The sequence below is a fragment of the Schistocerca gregaria genome, chromosome 3 (assembly GCF_023897955.1).
Source record: "Schistocerca gregaria isolate iqSchGreg1 chromosome 3, iqSchGreg1.2, whole genome shotgun sequence".
In the NCBI taxonomy this organism is placed as follows: domain Eukaryota; kingdom Metazoa; phylum Arthropoda; class Insecta; order Orthoptera; family Acrididae; genus Schistocerca; species Schistocerca gregaria.
In genome coordinates this window covers 788303144-788327919 of record NC_064922.1, presented here as the reverse complement: position 1 = coordinate 788327919, position 24776 = coordinate 788303144, and the positions used below count along the sequence as shown (strand labels likewise).

Genomic DNA, 24776 nt, shown 5'->3' with positions numbered 1-24776 from the left:
TGAAATTCTTATCTGGCATTACGTCGCGACTTTTGGAAGTGAAACTATTATTATACCCGAAGTTTCTATCGTCTTTTCTGCGGCCCTCTTCAGGGCTACTAAACTATTTTATTCGGCCTGAAGGGAACTGCTGCAAAGAAGGTGGAAACTTCGGGTTTAATAGTAGTTTGGGTTTTAAGATGATGAAATTTAATGTCCAAAACGATTTTATACAAATTGACGCTGGCCATGGAAGCATTCGACTCTTGTTCTATATGTTTTAAGATTACAAAGCTGTAAGCCCCCCCCCCCAAGGTGAAAGGTATGTCTGGTCCGTTTGAGACAAAACGTGTGCAGGACAGCGGTGTGTCTGTGGACTTGTCAGTAAGAACACGATCTTGTCAGCAAGCAGCTGTGGGATTTGTGGAGCCCAATCCTGAGCTCGTGCCTTGCCCCACCCCGCTACCCTGCCCCCCCCCCCCACTCCTCTCCACGGACTATATAAAAATAGCTGCTGCGCTGCGTACGCAGTACAGCGAGCACCGAGCCTCAGGCAATTACGTACTGCACCGCAGCCGCCCGCCCTCGCAATGACAGCCGCAGACGACATGACGGCGCAAGCGTCGCAGCAGAAGCCGCACGACGTCAACGGTAACCCTGCGTGATTTGTTCTTGTAGTTTCTGGTAACACGTCATCCCTCTTGCTCCCCCAAAAGCAAATGAGAATGTTGCATGGCATTGTTGTCTGGCGAGCCCCATATAAGATCAGCCTTCCACAACGTATAGGTTTTTTATATCCACAGTCTTAGAAAACATTTATTTTTTAAGTGTGTGTAGAGTCGTAAATGCTTCCAAATAAGATAGTATCATGGACGAACTGAGGTCCTTGTAATTGTTTTAGAAATCCACTTAGAATTTCATAATTCACTGTGGAATTAATTGTTGTGACCTAGACGGATCTATTATTTCACAAAACCGCATCAAGGACCACACGTATTAAAAGTAGTGTTGAGAACACGTGTTAAAAGGAGTGTTGAGAATGTTCGGAACATATTTTTGCTTAGCAAGAATGCCGGGAAACGTACTGCAGCTCACGTTGAATTTTCAACAACAAACACTCACCTCAGCTAATGAAGGAGTGGAGTACAAACGAGTATTCAAAAATATTATGTAATACGTGATGAAAGTCAATTTTATCGCCGTAAACGTGTAGTCGAGGTGGCATTTACTAGCAGTGTCCTCAGTGACGAGTTGGGTTTCGCATTGAAATCAGCGAAGGTTTTAGTTGTAGAATTTGTTGAAGTCGGCCAACAAATCCTTTAAAAAGGTGATGTCGAAATTGTAGAGTTTTGCTTGTATCAGCTGTTATAGGTTCGTGACAATCTAGTTGCCTTCCGAAATTCAACGGTGTTGTGTAGTCAGTTCAATGACGTACATATCGTTAAAAATTACAAGAACCTTAATTTGATATTAATATCGCTCTATGACTTCTCCACTAATTTAATCGCTATAACCATTTGCTGGTATTTATCTAGAGTGCGTTGTTGTTGTTTTTGTCTTCAGTCCTGAGACTGGTTTGATGCAGCTCTCCATGCTACTCTATCCTGTGCAAGCTTCTTCATCTCCCAGTACTTGCTGCAACCTACGTCCTTCTGAATCTGCTTAGTGTATTCAACTCTTGGTCTCCCTCTACGATTTTTTCCCTCCACACTGCCCTCCAATGCTAAATTGGTGATGCCTTGATGCCTCAGAACATGTCTTACCAACTGAACCCTTCTAGTCAAGGTGTGCCACAAATTTCTCTTCTCTCTAATTCTGTTTAATACCCCCTCATTAGTTATGTGGTCAATCCATCTAATTTTCAGCATTATTCTGTAGCACCACATTTCAAAAGCTTCCAGCAAAACTCCTTTACTACTTTAAGTGTCTCATTTCCGAATCTAATTCCCTCAGCATCACCCGATTTAATTTGATTACATTCCATTATCCTCGTTTTGCTTTTGTTGATGTACATCTTATATCCTCCTTTCAAGACACTGTCTATTCCGTTCAACTGCTCTCCCAAGTCCTTTGCCGTCTCTGACAGAATTACAATGTCATCAGCGAACCTCAAAGTTTTTATTTCTTCTCCATGGATTTAATACCTACACAGAATTTTTCTTTTGTTTCCTTTACTGCTTGCTCAATATACAGATTGAATAACATCGGGGAGAGGCTGCAACCCTGTCTCACTCCCTTCCCAACCACTGCCACCCCTTCATGCCCTTTGACTCTTATAACTGCCATCTGGTTTCTGTACAAATTGTAAATAGCCTTTCGCTCCCTATATTTTACCCCTGCCACCTTTAGAATTTGAAAGAGAGTATTCCAGTCAACATTGTCAAAAGGTTTCTCTAAGTCTACAAATGCTAGAAACGTAGGTTTGCCTTTTCTTAAGCTTTCTTCTAAGATAAGTCGTAAGGTCAGTATTGCCTCACGTGTTCCAACATTTCTACGGAATCCAAACTGATCCTCCCGGAGGTCCGCATTTACCAGTTTTTCCATTCGTCTGTAAAGAATTCGCGTTAGTATTTTGCAGCTGTGACTTATTAAACTGATAGTTCGGTAAGTTTCACATCTGTCAGCACCTGATTTCTTTGGGGTTGGAATTATTATATTCTTCTTGAAGTCTGAGGTATTTCGCCTGTCTCATACATCTTGCTCACCAGCTGGTAGAGTTTTGTCATGACTGGCTCTCCCAAGGCTGTCAGTAGTTCTAATGGAATATTGTCTATTCCGGGGGCTTTGTTTCAACTGAGGTATTTCAGTGCTCTGTCAAACTCTTCACGAAGTATCGTATCTCCCATTTCGTCTTCATCTACATCCTCTTCCATTTCCATAATATTGTCCTCAAGTACATCGCCCTTGTATAAACCTTCTATATACTCCTTCCACCTTTCTGCTTTCCCTTCTTTGCTTAGAACTGGGTTTTCATCTGAGCTCTTGATATTTATACAAGTGTTTCTCTTCTCTCCAAAGGTCTCTCTAATTTTCCTGTAGGCAGTATCTATCTTACCCCTAGTGAGATAAGCTTGTACATCATTACATTTGTCCTCTAGCCATCCCTGCTTAGCCATTTTGCACTTCCTGTCGATCTCATTTTTGAGACATTTGTATTCCTTTTTGCCTGCTTCATTTACTGCATTTTTATATTTTCTCCTTTTATCAATTAAAGTCAATATTTCTTCTGTTACCCAAGGATTTCTACTAGCCCTCGTCTTTTTACCTACTTGATCCTCTGCTGCCTTCAGTACTTCATCCCTCAGAGCTACCCATTCTTCTTCTACTGTGTTTCTTTCCCCCATTCCTGTCAATTGTTCACTTATGCTCTCCTTGAAACTCTGTACATCCTCTGGTTCTTTCAGCTTATCCAGATCCCATGTCCTTAAATTCCTACCTTTTTGCAGTTTCTTCAGTTTTAACCTACAGGTCATAACCAATATATTGTGGTCAGAGTCCACATCTGCCCATGGAAATGTCTACAATTTAAAACCTGATACCCCTCCGTTGTGGTTGCACCTACGGTACGGCCATCTGTATCGCTGAGGCACGCAAGCCTCCCCACCAACGGCAAGCTGCATGGTTCATGGGAGGGGGGGGGGGGGGCGTTACTGTTTATGAAAAAGTTAGATACATGCCAATGTTTAGGAACGATCGATGCCGACCGCTCTGACCAAGCGGTTCTAGGCGCTTCAGTCCGGAATCACGCTGCTGCTACTGTCGCAGGTTCGAATCCTCCCTCGGGCATGGATGTGTGTGATGTCCTTAGCTCAGTTACATTTAAGTAGTTCTAAGTCTAGGGAACTGATGACTTCAGATATTAAGTCCCATAGTGCTGAGAGACATTTGAACCATTTTTGAATGATCGAATTCTTATGAATTTGTCGCAAGGAAAGGCATAGTGTCAAGTACAGTTAAATTAATAGCGAACACCAATCATCTTGCTTCTGCCGGACAGGTGATCGTATCGGTATTGTTTGACGTAGTGCTGCTGCGGGGCTGAAGAGTAATTTGCTACATCTAGCTTAGTACAGTTAAATGTATAAACGTTAAAATACCTTCAGTACTCCGTTTCAGCATGTTTATTGTTTCCAACAAATGCAAAACAAGAATGAAGAAAAGAGAAAATATGTTTTTCAATCGACGCAAGTTTGGAATCTGTTGCGTGTTTCTTACGTTAGTTTTAAGGACATTACATACTGCATATCATTAGTTTTGAATATGTTTAATTTGACACAACTATCAATAAAATAGCAGTTATTCTACACTCTATATCATAATTCTTAGTTTTTCATTCAGTCAATCAGGGTAAGTTCTTACCGGTCAGGGTATCTATGTACCAGTTACTACTTTGGCTTCAAATGGCCGCTGCTCTATCTGCTTGCATTATTCTGTACTAAAAGTAACAGCTTTATTATCTCTATGGTCTCTCGTTAGTATTTCAGTTGTATCTCTGTTGTGTATATAGTTCCGCGTAGTCAGAGCGTACACAACTTACCCACTAGAGCGCGCCCCACTAAGCACAACAGGCGCAACGCTCGTCCGTCTCCGCATTACGAGATGGCGCTGCTTTAAAGACGGACCAAATTCTGCTTCCGGCGATCCGCGTATTAATATGTAACGCAGCCAATGAGATTGCTGCTAACGAAGAACCTTTTGTGCTCGCGGATCACACTCGCGCAGTGATACCTGAAGGCGCGAGGTATTATAACGAGTGTACAGACCTCCGATTAGTCAGTCTGCATTAGTCTGTACCAGTCTATAGTCAAGTTTCAGTCTGCGCCTAATAAGAGTACCATATTCCTGTACACAGCCATGAAGAGAAATGTATAGACAATTCGTCAAGTATCAGAGATATGTGAGAATGAGATTAACGTACCAAGACCAAAGGAACTTCAGATTGTCAATTGTAAACAGCATCCAGAATTAAGTTAAGTAAGGTTTATGATAAATCATAGCGTGTAGGCTTTCACGGCCGGCGTCTTCAGTAATTAAAACTTCCGGGCTAAGAGGCCATGGTCCAATAGTAGAAATACTTCTCCCTGACGTTTCGTTGCCAGCTGCGGGCAGGGAGAAGTATTTCTACTATTGGACCACGGCCTCTTAGCCCGGAAGTTTTAATTACTGAAGGTTTATGATTGTTATTATTTTAATACATGAGTGTGAAAATTAATCAAGTTCTGTTTAAAGCTGGTGACCGTCAATCTGCTACTCTAAGCGTGCAAGAGGCATTTCTATCGTCTGACCTAACGGCAGAAGATAAACACGCCACGATAAGATCACGAGACATATTGCTGACATTCGCCTACTTCGTTAGAGCGACAAGTCAAATAATCTGATGGTGTGTGTACCGAAGGTCTTACAGTAGCACACCACAATCTCCACCTTCTTACACTCTCTGGTGCTAGTGAAACGTCAGAAAAATCGTCAAACAAATCTCTTCCGAAGAACCAGAGACAGAAGGCAACAGGCAGTTTGTCAACAAGTGGCCTGGAAAGCCTTAACAATTTTTCCACTTCTATTTTCCTCAAACCATATGTAATACGACAAGTGGTACAAACCCAAGACATGAAGTGAGAACTGAGGAAAAAGTGTGTTACATAGTCAGATCCACCAATTTGGTTGTTCGGTGGAAGAGAACGTTGAGAACAAAAAGAACTGTGAGCCCTTATCCCTGTTGCTTCGCTTGTAGCGAGGATTGCAACACGTTAGAAAAAAAAAAAAAAAACAAAAAACAGAGACGCTGTCATGATGTAAGGGTTACCTGCTTGGACGCAGGAGTCTAGTGCGAGAAGAGAACGAGAGCGAGCTGGCGCTATCTCGGAATGCTGATGAAATGCGGTGTCGGTATACGTCGGCTGTAGTCGCTTCGCGTCGCAGGCCACTTGAAAGGGTGGAACTGTTTCCAACGCAGAATTTGTCGTCATCGTCTCGCGACAAACCCGTACTTACTCGTGGTAGGACGTCAGACACAGCTATAACGTGTCGGCGTAGCAAGCGCGTTATACTGTTCTTATGGAAATGAAGTGATGATGGTAAATAACTCTATGTTCGCGAGTTTTGGGATCTCATGTACCCAACGTCTGTATAATCCTGACAAATAACAAGGGAGGTCGTCAGCTGAGGACACAAAACCCATAATCGCCTTACAATGATAGGGAAAGAACGGTACACTGTATGCTGGGTTGGGTTGTTTTGGGGGAGGAGACCAGACAGCGAGGTCATCGGTGTCATCGGATTAGGGAAGGACGGGGAAGGAAATCGACCGTGCCCTTTCAAAGGAACCATCCCGGCATTTACCTGGAGCGATTTAGGGAAATCACGGAAAACCTAAATCAGGATGGCTGGACGAGAAATTGAACCGTCGTCTTCCCGAATGCGAGTCCAGTGTGCTAACCACTGCGCCACCTCGCTCCGTGTTACGCTGAAGATTGCGATTTGCCTAACAGCAAGAAGCTGCAGACTCTAGGGGAAAAGCGGTTGAGGAAGAAAGACGTGATAGTTTGGGATAGTCTTCAGAAAGACGCTCTACATTATCTTTGGAACACCCAACACGTTTGAAACCGTTCGTGTTTCAGAAAATAGATATTTTTAATGACAGTACAATTTAATTACCCGCAGTTTTGAAAACCTCAGGCTTTAGCTACTTGCATCAGTGCCAGTCATTGTATGAGATTGGAGCGATGACATCCAAGCGGAAAGAGTGCCTGTTGGAAAATCAAACTTTTGTGCCGCACTGTCTGGTATTTCATGTAAAAAGACAAGTGATTATTATGATGGTATTTTCAGAAGCTTTTTGAAACATCTCTACGTCTTCTTCCACAAGGCCGTCAACGATTGTTATGGATAATGGCCTATATCTTTCTGTTGTTCATGGTAAGATATTTACCTTGGCTATTATAAAAGACGAAATTATTCATTGGCCGAATTCATATACAATTGCAAAGAACCAAATTGCAGATACCTGCCGAAATATCAGAGCAAAATGTTCGAAATTCTCACACAAAAGGAGCTGCAACTTCCAGCTTTGCCCACTGATCCCTTCTTCGAATCCATATCATTTCTTTACAACCACTAAAGGCCTATGTAGGATACAAAGCTTACATAATGTGCAGTTTCCTGGTAGGTCTGTTATCACTGTTCACATGCAGATGTTTCGCCAACGAAGTAGCCTGAAGTCATAATGACAAGATGAGGCCAGTGAAAGACATGATTCCGCCATGGTGATTATACTTCTGACAACTTAAATGGTATGAAAGGCCTTTAAATTATCTCTGTGTTGGGCATGTAAGTATCGACGAAAGCTATTTGTATTAGTTTTATATTATTTATTCCAACTGATTTGCCAGAGCAGACTGTGTACTGCCGCTCATCTTCTGCAGCAGAATCATATGCTGGGTGTTTGACAACTCCTATAACAGCCTCTAGGGTTGTAGAGTGGGCTTAGTAAATAAAGTTTTGGTAAGGAACAAATGACGGGAATTCGATATTGCAGTCCCAGTGTTATTCATGCATATTCATGCATATGTAAAGGAGCAGACACTGCAGAGGCTACAGGTGTCATTAAATACATTTAATGTATTCACGTATTCGCAATTGCTAATATGTACAATCATCATCAATGGAGTGGCGATTGTGAAGATTTGTACCCGACCAGGGCTCGAACCTGGATTTCCCGCTTATCGCCTTACCATTTGGCTATCCGTGATGTCTCGCGCCCAGACCCTGACTTTCATATGTCGTCAACTGTGCTTCAACAACCTGTACCCGTACATCCATTATGTATATTACCGAACAAGTGAGACATTTTACGTCAAAGTCGCTTGCCCGTTGCCGGCGGATAAATTCGATTCCCTGTGTTATTCTGAATCACGATGCAAAGTTCCTTTGGACATGCATACATGTCCAGTGGAAAAGGCGGTGCGGTGAATGCAGCCACTATGAAATTCATTTAATGTATTTGCAATTGCGAATATGGACAACCATCAGCCGTAGAATGGAATGGCGACAGTGAAAATTTGTGCCGGGCCGGCACTCGAACTCGAAGGAACATTGCATCACAATTCTGAATAACACACGCACTGCAATATCGTATTTAGCCGTCGATACCAGCGAGCGAGTTTCAAGTAAAATATCTCCCCTGTACGGGAATATGCGAAATGGATGTACGAGCACAGGCTGTCGACACATGACTGACGACATATGGAAGTTTGGGTGTGCCCGTGAGTCGTACTCGGATAGCCAGATGGTAAGGCGGCCACTCGCAATAAGTGGCAGATCCGTGTTCGAGTCCCGGTCCGGCACAAACTTTCCTTGTTCTTATTCCATTCTTCAGCTGGTGTTTGTCCATATTCGCCATTGAGAATACATTAAATGCATGACGAGAATGTATTATTCAGATGCAAAATAATTTTGACAAAAATGGTTCAAATGGCTCTGAGCACTATGGGACTATCAGTCCCCTAGCATTTAGAACTATTTAAACCTAACCAACCTAAGGACATCACACACGTTCATGCCCGAGGCATGATTCTAATCTGCGACCGTAGCGATCGCGCGGTTCCAGACTGTGGCGCCTAGAACCGCTCGGCCACTCCGGCTGGCAAAATAAGTTTCAAGACTGGATCGCTTTCAAATCTCATGCTTCGTGGTATGACACGTAATGCTACAGATAAATAAGGCATGTATGGAGAATGTTTTCCATTTCGAGTAAATTATTTCTCACAACTGGACAAAGATGGTATGTCTTCTACTGCTTATCGTTTGGAATAAATTATAAATATGTATTCCTGAAGATGTGGCTAAAACCTCGTGAACCTAATTGGATCAGAAATGAAGAGGTATCATATACATGAAGCGGTCTTACTCATCATGGTTTTGCGAATCGTCTGAGACCACCATATACCATTTTCGACCGATCACAACAACGGCTGTGAGAAACTGGTATATTCACAATTAGAAGGGTTACCGTGGCGCACCACGAACGTCCACCAAGATTTGTGGATCGTGCCTATCAAATCGTGCGTCATTGATATGCCTTCCATAACTAGTAGCAAGGTCGCCGCATGGGGAAACTCCTGTAGAACACCTAGCTCAGAGCTAATTGTCTCCGCTGTGGGTGTACCGTGAAGAGGGAGGTTTGACAATGATCCAGTCTTCAAACTTAATTTACGTCCTAACGGAACAGTTCCAGATTTGTCTTCCTTTATCAGAGCTTTATCTACCGCTCCTTACCTGGACACCCTCACGCTTGCTTGTCCCTTCATCCCAGTCTGCTGTATTTATGGCACTTTTGATGGATTGTGACCCTCGATGTAATGGTTAACCGGCTACATTTGTCCTCTCCGGATTCTTGGTGCGCTTGAGGAATCGTGGATCCATACTTTCTGCTTGCCTGACGGATCGATAGTTGCGTTTGTTCATAGACAGCGAACGTTCAGTCCTGTCCATTTCACAAGTTTAACGTATCTAACGTATGTAACCTGATGATGTGGCTTCTAAGCTACGAAACGGGTAGTTAAATAAATTATTTACAAGAACAGCCAAGCGGTTATTATTCACGACGTTTATGCACTGTGTCTCCCCTGCAAGTTTGTAATAGGAACTGTGAAACATCCTGTACAGTCAATGAATATTACAATGCATCATCTATGTAGCATCTTACTGTAACAACTAATGTGCAACTTATAATAAACTGTTTTAGGAAAAAATAATTTTGCAAAGCGATCCGATAGTGTATGTTACGGCTCGTTTACACAAAGCAAACATCGTGCTATTCTATGAACCATCTACATTGTCACCTTTGCTTATACGTAAGGACAAGAAACCATTCGACACTCTGTGAAAAGTAATACAGTGAGACGACAAAGCCATGGGATATCTCCTAAATCAAAGTCGTATCGCCATTTGACCGACGTAATTCAGAAACACGACGTGGCATGGACTCAACTTTGGAAGTCCCTTGCAGAAGTAAGGAACCATGCTGCCTCTATAGCCGTTCATAACTGCGAAAGTGTTGCCAGTGCACGGTTTTGTGCACGAACTCGCCTCTCTATTACGTCCAATAAAGGTTCGATGGGATTCATGTGGGTCGATGTGGGTGACCAAATCTTTCGTTCAAATTGTCCAGAATGTTCTCCAAACCAGACACGAACAATTGTGGCCAGTTGATATGGCGCATTGTCATCCATAAAAATTCCATTGTTGTCTGGGAGCCTGAAGTCCTCGAATGGTCTCCAAGTAGCCGAACATAATAATTTCCAATCAATGATCTGTTTACTTGGACCATAGGACCCAGTCTATTCCATGTAAACACAGCCCGCACCCTTATCAGGCCACTACCGCTTACACTGTGCCTTGTTAACATCTTGGATTCATGGCTTTGTGGGGTCTTCGCCACATTCGAGCCCTACCATCAGGTCTTACCAGCTGAAATCGAGAGTCATCTGACCAGGCCAAGGATTTCCAGTTGTCTATGGTCCAAACGATTTGGTCACAAGGCCAGGAGAAGCGCTGCAGGCGATGTCGTGCTGTCAGCAAAGGCACTCGCGTCGGTCGTCTGCAGTCACAGCCTATTAACCTCAAATTTCGCCCCACTGTCCTAACGGATGCGTTGGTTAAAAAAAAAAATAAATAAAAAATTAAAAAATAAATAAATAAATAAATAAATAATTGTTCAAATGGCTCTGACCACTATGGGACTTAACTGCTGAGGTCATCAGTCCCCTAGAACCTAGAACTACTTAAACCTAACTAACCTAAGGACATCACACACATCCATGCCCGACGCAGGATTCGAACCTGTGACAGTAGCGATAGCGGCTAGAACCGCTCGGCCACCATGGCCGGCTGATAAGTTAGTCGTAAATTCAGAACACAAAGGTGTAAATGAAAGGTTATGTCAAATGTATCGCTTCTTAATTGCAAAAAAAAAAAACAGGTAGACTTGATATTTGGCGATTGCAGTGCCGTCTACCACAAATGAAACTCATTACATTTTTTGGCATAGGATATGAATATGTAATAAAATGTAGTGGTTGCCATCTGAAAATGCAAAGTTGACCCCGCCAACAAAGAAGGAATGGTTAGTGGGTGGCCAGTTCTAGCTCAGACATATGTCATCTTTACTGACATTAACTTTTCACCTTGAACAATTTTTTCGTATGAAAATATTTATTTTCGAAATATTTATTTGTCTCAAGTTAAAACAAACACTCAGTACACTGTAATACATCCTCATTTTTGTGCTTCTCATTTATAATTAACCAATAATAGTTTTTAAGAGCGCCAATACAAAATTTTACTTAGTTATTTAAAAGAACACTTAGGTCTTCTGTTATTTATTTGAACATTAGCAAAGAAGCTGTAAGAAAAATTATTCTATTTACGGACTTAAGTGTTAAAGGCTTCAGATTTAAGAGTTCTCACGTATGTACGTGAAAATATTGTTTCAAAACGGTGTACTGTCAACCGAATTTTAATTGTTGCCGCTCTTTTGGGACGTGAATAAGACCATGTTTTAACGCAAATTTAACAGCTATATGTGTGATGATGGTTGTCGCTCTTGTGGGAAGTTCAGTCCGCAGTTTGGCATGCCTGACAGAGGGTGGGGTCGTGCTTTTTGTTGACGAAGAAAGAAGAGTTAGGATGAAACTTGATAGAGCCTGTTCTTCTGTTTCTACAACTGCTTCCACGTGCTCTCAGTTGGTAACTGTGTACCTAAACAGTTTGCCAGTTAATGTATCATCCAAGCTATTGTAGAGACATCATAATGAGATACAGCAACAAAGTTTACCTCCTTGACAAGCACTGCCAAACCGGTCTCCAAGCGTTCTTCATTGGTGTTGTGATTCCCATACCTACCACATTCTCATGGACTCCCCCCCCCCCCTCCGACCCTCTCCCTCAATTAGAGAAAAAGGAGCTTTGTTAATCGGATTTACATCTGTCCCCGCCAAAGAAACATAGATATCACTATTGGCAAGTGTACTTACACACTTTTATATGATCTCTCGCGATTATTTCCTATTTCGTCATTCACCCCCAACAGCTTGCGTCCTGTGTATGTTCTTGTCCACTATCGACAAAGTCTACGAGTGTTGCGGATCTTTGGATTCCCCGCTCCTCTCTCTTGGCTGCTAACTGGCCTTGCTACTAACGAAGCAATGCTCTGTGGAATCCAGAAACTAAGCATTTTGTCTTGTGCAAGATTTCACGCTTCGTAGCAAATGTTAGCGGCTAGGGCTGGACATGTTCCAGGTACTCGTGCTCCGTGCTCACACCAGACATCAAAATACATATAGGAGGAACTCTCTACTTTTCCTCCAAGTGACTGCTCGCTGAGCAGTGTGACTCTGCAGCATGGCTCTTCTCTTGAAAAGCACCAAATGGACCACAGACAGGTCACCTTAGGTGATATGTTCTCTTTCGTGGTAACACGGGGCGAAGGTCTGAGATTAAATCCATTGGATTTTTGTATACTCAAGTGATCTGAATCTATTTCCAATCAGATACTGTTTTTATTTCACTATCATCCAAACCACTTAAATACACCGTGAGTACCACTGAACTAGAGTGAATGGATGATTCGAGCACGGTCTGTACATTATTTTTGTATTAATGTAATTTTGCTCTTCATTTTGTTCATTCTTAAGTAACTGCCTCATTGTGACCATAAAATAGCTGATTCCTACCTAACACATAGACGTAAAACACACCTAGGAGATGCGAAGTCGGAAGATGCTGAAATTATTACCATATTGTTCAACTGTACTCAAGTGGCAAATGCCATGGCACACTAGGACGTCGATTCCAGGGTGAGTTATCGCTGAATTATTACCTGCGAGGATTCAACACCTGCGATGTTGTCACCAATAGTAACATCGCGCCCACCATATACTGTAACTTTTGAACCACTTCGTTTCGGTTCGAATTGTTGCTGTGCATTGTTCTTAAACGACGTCATTTCATTCAGTAGGTTCTCAGTCTGTAGGTCTACGTAGATAATTCACAGACAAAACGCCGTGAAACGACCAAAATGACACTCTAGAAGTTAATTGATGCAGTACAGAAGTGATTAAAGGGGGTTACTCGTGACGTAGTTGAATACTGCAGCAGAAGAATGTTGCAGAAACGAAATCAGAAACTTTCTAACAAAAAGTTCTTAATACAACATGTAAGTTCAGGAGACTCTGTACGAAAAGAAACTCAGTGAAATCGTTTATACATGTTGATTCAAAAAGAAAGAACAGATTTCAGTTGTTTACTAAAGATAAACTGTGAATGATAAAAATACTTTGCTCATGTCACTAGATAGATAAAGGTTGAAAGTTTAATGTTCGCGCAAACAGTGTACCATAATCTCAATGTGAGCCACAGTCTGGAACCGCTACAGTCGCAGGTTCGAATCCTGCCTCGGGCATGGATGTGTGTGATGACCTTAGGTTAGTTAGGTTTAAGTAGTTCTATGTTCTAGGGGACTGATGACCTCAGAAGTTAAGTCCCATAGTGCTCAGAGCTATTTGATTTTTTTGTGAGCACAATGGGTTGCTTGAGAAATATCGAAACGATAGCCCACTTTATTCCACACACGAATCAGCAGATCCATATTTATCGAATCAACCGCTTCAACAGTTCGATTTCTCAACTCTTGAAGAGTATCTGCCATAGTTGGGACAAAGAATCTGTTTTTTATATACCTCCACAGAAAAAAAAATCGCAAGTTGTGAGTGCTGGTGACCTAGGATGCCAAAATTAATGAACAAGATCTTGTTGTCCATCTCTTCCAACCCAAGGTTGTGGGATAGGGTTGTTAAGCTAACGCCGCCCGCCGGCCAGGGTGCCGAGCGGTTCTAGGCGCTGTAGTCTGCAACCGCGCGACCGCTACGGTCGCAGGTACGAATCCTGCCTCGGGCATGGGTGTGTGAGGTTAGTTAGGTTTAAGTAGTTCTATGTTCTAGGGGACTGATGACCTCAGAAGTTAAGTCCCATAGTGATCAGATCCATTTTAACGCCACGCCCCAAGGTGAAAGTGAAGCGGGGCGTCGCCATGCATAAAAGTGATATCATTGGAATCTTCGCGAAGTTGAGGAAACAACCAATTTTGCAGAATGTTTAGATACGACATTCCTGTCGCTGTTTCCTCCGCAAAAAAGGAAAGGTCGATAAACTTTGTGAACAGAAACGGCACAAAAGACAATCAATTTCTGTGAGACTCTTTCTGGTTCGAGGACGATATCGGGATTTTGTGGCCACAAAATACTTACATTATGGCGGTGTACTTTACCCGATAGATGAGACGCCGTTTCGTCCGAAATGATGAGTAACTCGGAGTAAGTGCCCTCTACCGTATTCCAGAGAACTGAAATGGAAGTATTTTTTCTTAAGGCCTCATATTTCAGAGCACGCCACACCGTTGTTAGAGGAAGTTGAGGCTCCTGGTCTGCTCGTCTTGTGAACTACACACGGCTCCGTGTGAACGGATTTCGGCTAAGCTCGATATTTTCATCAGATGTGCGTGGCCGATCAGTGCGCTCTTCCCTCTGCATGTGCAATCAACTTTTACACCAGTCATAAATGTGCTTGTGCAGAGGCAGCCTCTCGCTAAATTGGCGGCAGAATGAACGTTACACTTGAACAGTGGACGAAGAGCGCGAGCTGGGTTTCACACTATCGTCTTTTTTGAAACTCATGCTGATTCCTACAGAGTAGATTTCTAGTCTCCAGGAAAGTCATTATACTCGAACATAATACGTGTTCCAAAATTCTACAACTGATCGACGTTAGAGATATAGGTCTACAGTTCTGCACATCTGATAGACGTCCCGTCTTGAAAACGGGGATAACCTATGCCCTTTTCCAATCCTTTGGAACGCTACGCTCTTCTTGCAAGAAGGGGGGCAAGTTCCTTCGCATACTCTGTTTAAAATCGAACTGGTATCCCATCAGGTCCAACGGCCTTTCCTCTTAAAATCGAATTGGTATCCCATCAGGTCCAACGGCCTTTCCTCTTTTGAGCGATTTTAATTGTTTTTCTATCCCTCTGTCATCTATTTCGATATGTACCATTTTGTAATGTGTGCGACAATCTGTAGTTCCTTCTCTAGAATGGCAATTGAATCTCAATGTAGACAAGTGTAATGTGCTGCGAATACATAGAAAGAAAGATCCTTTATCATTTAGCTACAATATAGCAGGTCAGCAACTGTAAGCAGTTGATTCCATAAATTATCTGGGCGTAGGCAATAGGTCTGATTTAAAATGGAATGATCATATAAAGTTGATCGTCGGTAAAGCAGATGCCAGACTGAGCTTCATTGGAAGAATCCTAAGGAAATGCAATCCGAAAACAAAGGAAGTCGGTTACAGTACACGTTTTCACCCTCTGCTTGAATATTGTTCATCAGTGTGGAATCCGTACCAGATAGAGATAGAGAAGACCCAACGACGAGCAGCGCGCTTCGTTACAGGACCATTTAGTAATCGCGAAAGCGTTACGGAGATGATAGATAAACTCCAGTGGAAGACTCTGCAGGAGAGACGCTCAGTAGCTCGGAACGGGCTTTTGTGTAAGTTTCGAGAACATACCTTCACCGATGAGTCAAGCAGTCTATTGCTACCTCCTACGTGTATCTTGCGAAGAGGCCATGAGGATAAAATCAGAGAGATTAGAGCCGACACAGAGGCATACCGACAATATTTCTTTCCACGAGCAATACGAGACTGGAATAGAATAGAGAACCGATAGAGGTACTAAAAGTACTCGCCGCCACACACCGTCAAGTGGCTTTCGGAGTATGGATGTAGATGTAGATGTAGATGAACAGTCGATTGACACCCCGCAAATCCACACACACACAAAATGATTTTTCTTATGGTGTAGTTGCCATATAACTACAAGCAAAAACAGCGCAGCAGTCTCAAAACTTTGAACCTTCATATAACTAGCAACATGGCCTATGTGTTTCTATCTTTAACAATTTTTCTGTAATGAACAACTGAAATCCGTTCTTTCTTTTTGAGCCACCCAATATGATAGAGCACAGTTCCTGCAATCAGGAGAAAATTACGCACACTCTTCTCGCGGCGGTCTTAGTGACAGGAAAGAATCCTTCCTCCGATACACATTCATGCGCCAAAACATTATGACAATGCCTACCACGAGACTGAATGGCGCCTGGTTGCACTGCAGGCATATGACCCCGCAAGGAAAGTATAAGTGGAGCAGAAGCGATCGGGGAGTCATTCTAGCGGCGATAAGGTATAACAACGGGTAGGTGACCAGGGGTGGAGAGTCCACACCTCATCGTAGAAAGTGAATGCGATCGTGTTTGGGTACCTAGAAGTAGATATCCACGGAGTAGTGAAGCAGTTTAAATCACTTAATAAAAACAAGTCGTCCAGTCCAGAAAGTATACCAGTTAAGTTCCTTTCAAAGTAAGCTAATGTAACAGCTCGATACTTAACAAACATATACAATTACTCGCGCGACGAAAGATTCTTACCCAAAGACTGGAAAGTCAAGAAAGGAAGTAGGAGTAATCCACTAAACTACAGGCCTCTATCATTAACGTCAATGTGCAGCAGGATTCTGGAATATATTCTGTTCGAATATTATGAATTGCCTCTAAGAGAACGGTCTATTGACACGTAGTCAATACGGATTTACAAAACATCTTTGTTGTAAAGCACTACTAGATCTTTACTCACACGAAGTGGGTGTTGCCGACAAGGGATTTCGAGTTGATATAATATTTCTAGGTTTCTAGAAAGGCTTTAACCCGTACGTCACAAGCGGCTTGAAGTCAAATTGGGTGCTTATGGAATATCGTCTCAGTTATGCTGCTGGATTCATGATTTCCTGTCAGAGAGGTCACAGTTCGGAGTAACTGACAAAAATTCATCGAGTAAAACGGAAGTGATTGCTGGCGTTCCGCAAGGTAGTGTTGTAGGCCCTCTGTTGTTCCTGATCTATAAAAACGATTTAGGAGACAATTTGAACAGTCGTCTTAGGTTGTTTGCAGATAATGTTGTCATTAACGAGTTGTAAAGTCATCAAATGATCAAAACCAATTTTCAAACCGATTTAGAAAATATATCTGTATGGTGAGAAAATTGGAAATTGATCGTAAATAATGAAAAGTGAGAGCTCATCAACATGAGTGTTAAAAGGAATCCGTTAAACTTCGGTTACACTATAAATCAATCAAATCTGAAGCCGGATAAATTCAGCTATATACCTAGGAATTACGATTACGAGAAACGTAACTGGTAAGAACACGTAGAAAATATTGTGGGGGAAGGGGAACCAAAAATGTTTTTTATTGGCAGACCACTTCGAAGATGCAACAGATCTACTAAAGAGATTGCTTACTGTATGCTTGGCCGTCCTACTTAAAAGTACTGCTGCGCTTTGAGGGATCCTTACCAGATAGGATTAACGGAGTGCATCGAGTAATTTCAAAGGCGTACGTTACGTTTCGTAATACCGAGAAATAGGGGAGAGAGCGTTATGGATATGATACAGTATTGCGTGTGGAAATCATAAAAAGAAAGACGTTTTTCGTAACGGTGGAATCTTCTCACGAAATTTTAATTTTCTCTTCCGAATAAGAAAATATTTTGTTGACGCCGACCTACGTAGGGAGCAACTATCACCACAGTAATACACTTCTGGAAATTGAAATAAGAACACCGTTAATTCATTGTCCCAGGAAGGGGAAACTTTATTGACACATTCCTGGGGTCAGATACATCACATGATCACACTGACAGAACCACAGGCACATAGACACAGGCAACAGAGCATGCACAATGTCGGCACCAGTACAGTGTATATCCACCTTTCGCAGCAATGCAGGCTGCTATTCTCCCATGGAGACGATCGTAGAGATGCTGGATGTAGTCCTGTGGAACGGCTTGCCATGCCATTTCCACCTGGCGCCTCAGTTGGACCAGCGTTCGTGCTGGACGTGCAGACCGCGTGAGACGACGCTTCATCCAGTCCCAAACATGCTCAATTGGGGACAGATCCGGAGATCTTGCTGGCCAGGGTAGTTGACTTACACCTTCTAGAGCACGTTGGGTGGCACGGGATACATGCGGACGTGCATTGTCCTGTTGGAACAGCAAGTTCCCTTGCCGGTCTAGGAATGGTAGAACGATGGGTTCGATGACGGTTTGGATGTACCGTGCACTATTCAGTGTCCCCTCGACGATCACCAGAGGTGTACGGCCAGTGTAGGAGATCGCTCCCCACACCATGATGCCGGGTGTTGGCCCTGTGTGCCTCGGTCGTATGCAGTCCTGATTCTGGCGCTCACCTGCACGGCGCCAAACACGCATACGACCATCATTGGCACCAAGGCAGAAGCGACTCTCATCGCTGAAGACGACACGTCTCCATTCGTCCCTCCATTCACGCCTGTCGCGACACCACTGGAGGCGGGCTGCACGATGTTGGCGCGTGAGCGGAAGACGGCCTAACGGTGTGCGGGCCCGTAGCTCAGCTTCATGGAGACGGTTGCGAATGGTCCTCGCCGATACCCCAGGAGCAACAGTGTCCCTAATTTGCTGGGAAGTGGCGGTGCGGTCCCCTACAGCACTGCGTAGGATCCTACGGTCTTGGCGTGCATCCGTGCGTCGCTGCGGTCCGGTCCCAGGTCGACGGGCACGTGCACCTTCCGCCGACCACTGGCGACGACATCGATGTACTGTGGAGACCTCACGCCCCACGTGCTGAGCAATTCGGCGGTACGTCCACCCGGCCTCCCGCATGCCCACTATACGCCCTCGCTCAAAGTCCGTCAACTGCACATACGGTTCACGTCCACGCTGTCGCGGCATGCTACCAGTGTTAAAGACTGCGATGGAGCTCCGTATGCCACGGTAAACTGGCTGACACTGACGGCGGCGGTGCACAAATGCTGCGCAGCTAGCGCCATTCGACGGCCAACACCGCGGTTCCTGGTGTGTCCGCTGTGCCGTGCGTGTGATCATTGCTTGTACAGCCCTCTTGCAGTGTCCGGAGCAAGTATGGTGGGTCTGACACACCGGTGTCAATGTGTTCTTTTTTCCATTTCCAGGAGTGTAGATACGCCGTCATCCAAGCGAACGGCCGTTCGTAGCATGCACCACGCCTCGAACGTAGGGCCCTGCGAGCAGTATTACGCCACAGTGGACATTCTTCTGAGCTTTCGGCAGTAATCTTAGGCACCTGGATATGTGAGGAATTCGTGAACATTACTACAGACCACCTGCATCCCTCCTTATCCGTTGTCTGCCACGAAAGCGATGTGATCTCGCGTTGTCTTGGCCACCAAATTAGTCTGATCTGAACCCGATAGACGACATCTCCGACGCCATCGGTGCCAGTTCAGGGCCCACAAACTATCAACCCGTTATTTACGGGATTTCGTGACATGGTGCCACATATCCTCGTGCGACATGTCTTCCTGAAACTATCAATGAATTCTCGAATTCATGTCACATTGAATCGCTGCTGTACTGCGTTCCAAAGATGTACTAACATGATACAAAGGATGTGGTCATAGTATTTGGCTCATCTGTGTGTGGATGAAACATTTCGCTACGCACTCATTACTAGCTGTTTCTCAAGCGATAAAATGAGTGAGGCACCCGTACACTATATTTAGTTGATTACTAGGCATCTCATAAGAGAGCAAAGAATTAAAATAGATGACTCCGATGCCAAGACGGGTTGAAGATTTCAGTTTTCTACACAATATTTCCACACAATACCTACCAATTTATGCCAGAGACAACAAATGATGGCCTTAGGTGTGCTCGCTATCGGACTCTGCAATAGAATCATCCCAATCGACCATCTGTAAATAATCTTTTGTCAACCATAATCTCTGTACTCACTGGCTTAAATCACACTATTGTCTTAAGAACGATCTCTAAAACAATTTCTCAAAACCAGCTGACGTGAAAGTGACATATAACTGTGTGTCATACCATGCCCTGGTATATAATGCGCCGATTTAGTTATCATCCTCACAAGCTCATTTATTGTATGACGTCACCATATTCCCATTGCACAGCTATATAATATGAAATACCTGGAAATACCCAACATCTACTGATATTCGCAAGGTAGGTATTGGACACTCAAAGGTCTAAATATGATATAAAGGCGACTCCAAGCTCTTTCCATAAAAAGTCAGAGTGTTTAAGCCTTTCCACAATGTTCAGTTTCCAGAATGGGCCAGAAAAACAAGGTTGGGTTGGGTTGTCTGGAGAAGGAGACCAGACAGCGAGGTCATTGATCTCATCGGATTAGGGAAGGAAGTCGGCCGTGCCCTTTCAAAGGAACCATCCGAGCATTTGCCTGGAGCGATTTAGGGAAATCACGGGAAACTAAATCAGGATGACCGGACGCGAAATTGAACCGCCCTCCTCCGTTCGCGAGTCCAGTGTGCTAACCACTGCGCCACCGAGCTCGGTCCAGATAAACAAGAAATAATAGTTTGTTCAATGCGGAATCCTCAAAAATATACTTATTATTCTACATCTACATCTACATCCGTACTCCGCAAGTCACCTGACGGTGTGTGGCGGAGGGTACCCTGAGTACCTCTATCGGTTCTCCCTTCTATTCCAGTCTCGTATTGTACGTGGAAAGAAGGATTGTCGGTATGCTTCTGTGTGGGCTCTAATCTCTCTGATTTTATCCTCATGGTCTCTTCGCGAGATATACGTAGGAGGGAGCAATATACTGCTTGACTCTTCGGTGAAGGTATGTTCTCGAAACTTTAACAAAAGCCCGTACCGAGCTACTGAGCGTCTCTCCTGCAGAGTCTTCCACTGGAGTTTATCTATCATCTCCGTAACGCTTTCGCAATTACTAAATGATCCTGTAACGAAGCGCGCTGCTCTCCGTTGGATCTTCTCTATCTCTTCTATCAACCCTACCTGGTGCGGATCCCACACTGCTGAGCAGTATTCAAGCATTGGGCGAACATGCGTACTGTAACCTACTTCCTTTGTTGTCGGATTGCATTTCCTTAGGATTCTTCCAATGAATCTCAGTCTGGCATCTGCTTTACCGACGAGCAACTTTATATGATCATTCCATTTTAAATCACTCCTAATGCGTACTCCCAGATAATTTATGGAATTAACTGCTTCCAGTTGCTGACCTGCTATTTTGTAGCTAAATGATAAGGGACCTATCTTTCTATGTATTCGCATCACATTACACTTCGCTACATTGAGATTCAATTGCCATTCCGTGCACCATGCGTCAATTCGCTGCAGATCCTCCTGCATTTCAGTACAATTTTCCATTGTTGCAACCTCTCGATACACCACAGCATCATCTGCAAAAAGCCTCAGTGAACTTCCGATGTCATCCACCAGGTCATTTATGTATATTGTGAATAGCAACGGTCCTATGACACTCCCCTGCGGCACACCTGAAATCACTCTTACTTCGGAAGACTTCTCTCCATTGAAGCAGATAGTAAAGTTTTTGAAGAAAATCACTGAAAACAAAGATAAACGACAGAATAGAACATATTATGTAGCAGCACCAAAATAGCAACGGAAGGCTTTGTGTATTGCACGTGGCAATGTCATCAGTGCTGAGTCACCGTGGGAATCAAGGGACGGTGTTGCCATGGCGTCACGGAGTATTACGGGTGAAGGGTGTTAAAAGCGACGCGGCCTGTGTAAACAAGACGGCGTAAGGCGTAGCCACGTATGACGGACTGGGTCTTTAGCAGGTCACTCCAAACTATTACGGTTTGCGTCACAATGTTTTGCAACTTCGTTCCTTCTTTTAACGGTATTTGTCAACTTTGCTATACATCCAGCTCATTACTTCGCTTCGGAAGTCATAAAAACAAAATGTATTTGGGCGCATTAATTTAGAGTATTATAACAGTAGCTGCCTCAGAACCCTAAAAAATTTTGATCACATTTTTAGATTGTCGGTATAACAATAATCAGTGCCCAGATACCTGAGGACGAGGCAGTAACCGAAATAAATAGAGAAAGAAAAAACCGAAATGTTATCCTCTGTCTTCAAATGTTTATCTGAAACAAAACTAGTGAGTATTGTAATTATTTAATACACCCGCCTTTGCTGTGAGATATACTTATCAATATTAGAGCTGATGAAAACAGCTTAAATCGGTGCGGGCTGTAGTGACAGAGTGGTTCTAGGCGCTACAGTCTGGAACCGCGCCACCGCTACGGTAGCATGTTCCAATCCTGCCTCGGCCATGGCTGCGTGTAATGTCCTTAGGTTACTTAGGTTTAAGTAGTTCTAAGTTCTAGGGCACTGATGACCTCAGAAGTTAAGTCCCATAGTGCTCAGAGCCATTTGAACCATTCTTGAGCTTGTGTCGGCAAATCTAATCGCCCCGGCACTTTCTCTGTAGAGAGTTAACTATGGAACATAATTGATCTCAGATAACGTGATGAGAAACGTGTTCCTCTTAACTGCAAGAGAGCGCAGGTTTGACCTATACAGTTTACATAAGTAAGCGTAACTAATAAGCGCAGAATATGGACTGATTGTAGCCCACAGAAAGCCGAAAGTAATGAAGAGCAGCAGAAATAGTGGTAAACATGACATCAAAATTGAGATCCATGTGGTAGACGAAGTGATGGAATTGCAGTCCCTTGGAAGAAAAGTAGCTGTCGAAACAAGGAAGGTACACATTGCTGTGTCTAGTACGGTGTAGGAAACCCGTTGGCATTCGAAACAGCTTTAAGTCGTCTCCGAGTGGATAAATGCAGGCCCTGTATAGTTTCCAAAGGACTCTTATACCATTCTTTCTGAATAATAGTGGCAAGTTTACTTAACTGTGATGGAGGTGGTTAGAGACCACGCGTCATTCTCTCTAAAGTACGAGGCATGTTCAAAAAGTAAGTGCACTATTAATGCTGTGGTTTTCTTCGTTTTTTGGTGATTGGAAACACTGAGTGGTAGAGAGGTATCCCCTCATCTGAGCAAGCATCACAGGAACACAGGTAGTTCATAAACTTACGTTATTATTTAAAAAATAAAACAGTCATAAGTTGCACAATGTTCTTTATTAACTCAAGAGTCACCGTTAATAAAGAACATTGTGCAACCTACGACCGTTTTTTTAAATAGTAGCAATAATGAGGTTGATATCTTAGGATATGCTTATACGCATATGGAAATTAAATGCTTTTACACGGAGAAAGATAAGATTAATGTTTTAATTTTCATTGCACATTTTAATGCTGTGATGCATGTGATCATCGCTGATTTTGATGATTTGCTTATAATTTTAAACATTTGTGCATGGGAGAGTGCCCAACTGGTTATCAGGACACAACAGCATAAACTAAATAAGCCTCGAAAAATTTATTGCATATCACAGGGTTAAGAGACCCAAGGCCCCCTTTCCTATGCAGAGCCTATTGTCAACAAACGGATATTGTTTTCAGTGAAAAGCAACTGCACACGCTCAACAAAGGCCTTAAGCATAGCATCAAACAAAGGCTAGACGACACTACTGCTACTTTCTTGGTAACACATGGTATAATCGCCGTTGGTGCTTCTACCTGTAACAAATCTGATAAAACTGAAAAAAAAAATGGTTCAGATGGCTCTGAGCACTAAGGGACTTAACATCTGTTGTCATCAGTCCCCTAGAACTTAAAACTACTTAAACCTAACGAACCTAAGGACATCACACACATCCATGCCCGAGGTAGGATTCGAACCTGCGACCGTAGTGGTCACGTGGTTCCAGTCTGAAGCGCCTAGAACCGCACGGCCACACCGTGATAAACTGAGAATCGCTTGTAAAGCCAGTGAACTTACTGAGAAGGCCACACATGCTAAGCATGATACAGACCATACGATTCTGGCATAATGTCCTTGTGGACTGAACTGACAAAAGGGATTCTACTGTCGTTTTTTGGATGGCAGGAGACGACATACTGAGGAATAGAGCTATGACGACCAGTTGTGAGTCGTGCTTGCGCAGCTCAGATGATAAAGCACTTGCCCGCAAAGCTCCCGAGTTCGAGTTCGGTCCAGAGCACAGTTTTAATCTGTCAGGAAGTTTCACTCCGGTCATTGTCCATGAAAATGACTGCATTGATAAAAACACAGTGGCTTTTCCAGGACGATGATCTTCGCGAAATAGATTACAATCCTGTCGAGACGTATGCTAAAGAGCTTAAGGCTTCCTTAGATGGGTGCACGCATATCATTCCCCTCTCCTCCCCCCCCCCCCCACTCCGACCTTTTACCCAATTTTAGAGAGATGAACCCTAAGGCCCCTAACACGCACGCACAAAGAAAGGCTCACAAGATAGATTTCTCTATACGTCCTGTTATTAATATGATTGAGAAACCAGGTGAAGGGACCTATGGCCCTTGTGTAGTTTGGTCCCTTCAATCCCACAAACCAACCAACCAAACCAGGTGAGCCGGTCTCTAAATATTTGCTTCAAGTGATTGGCGAAGAGTTCACATTTCACGAAAATTTCGCTATTCCTGGTAGAACGGAACTTGTACGACTCTTACATGATAAATATTTCTCTCCAGGCTTCACTTTACTGTCCTTCACTAGAAGAGACTATTTCAGTTACTCAGGATAACATCTTGAAGCACTGACGTCTGTGAACTGATGAAACTGTGGAGCTTCTCCTGTTAGGCTCCTGACTTCGTAGAATTGCTTCACTTCTAACAACAAATTTTATACGCAGTCGGATGGCTTGGGCTTGGCAGTTGTCTTGCTGCGTTT

The 24776-nt window shown here is 43.4% G+C and overlaps 1 protein-coding gene across 1 annotated transcript in view; it reads left to right on the top strand.

Moving 5' to 3' along the window:
- Nucleotides 1-514: 514 nt before the first annotated feature.
- LOC126354242 (sialin-like) overlaps nt 515-24776 on the top strand; it is a 105880-nt gene continuing 81618 nt past the window's right edge. Inside the window, exon 1 of the mRNA XM_050003744.1 lies at nt 515-630. Within this exon, the coding sequence (XP_049859701.1) occupies nt 570-630 (61 nt within the window). The 5' untranslated portion in view covers nt 515-569. The remainder of the gene's footprint in view (nt 631-24776) is intronic.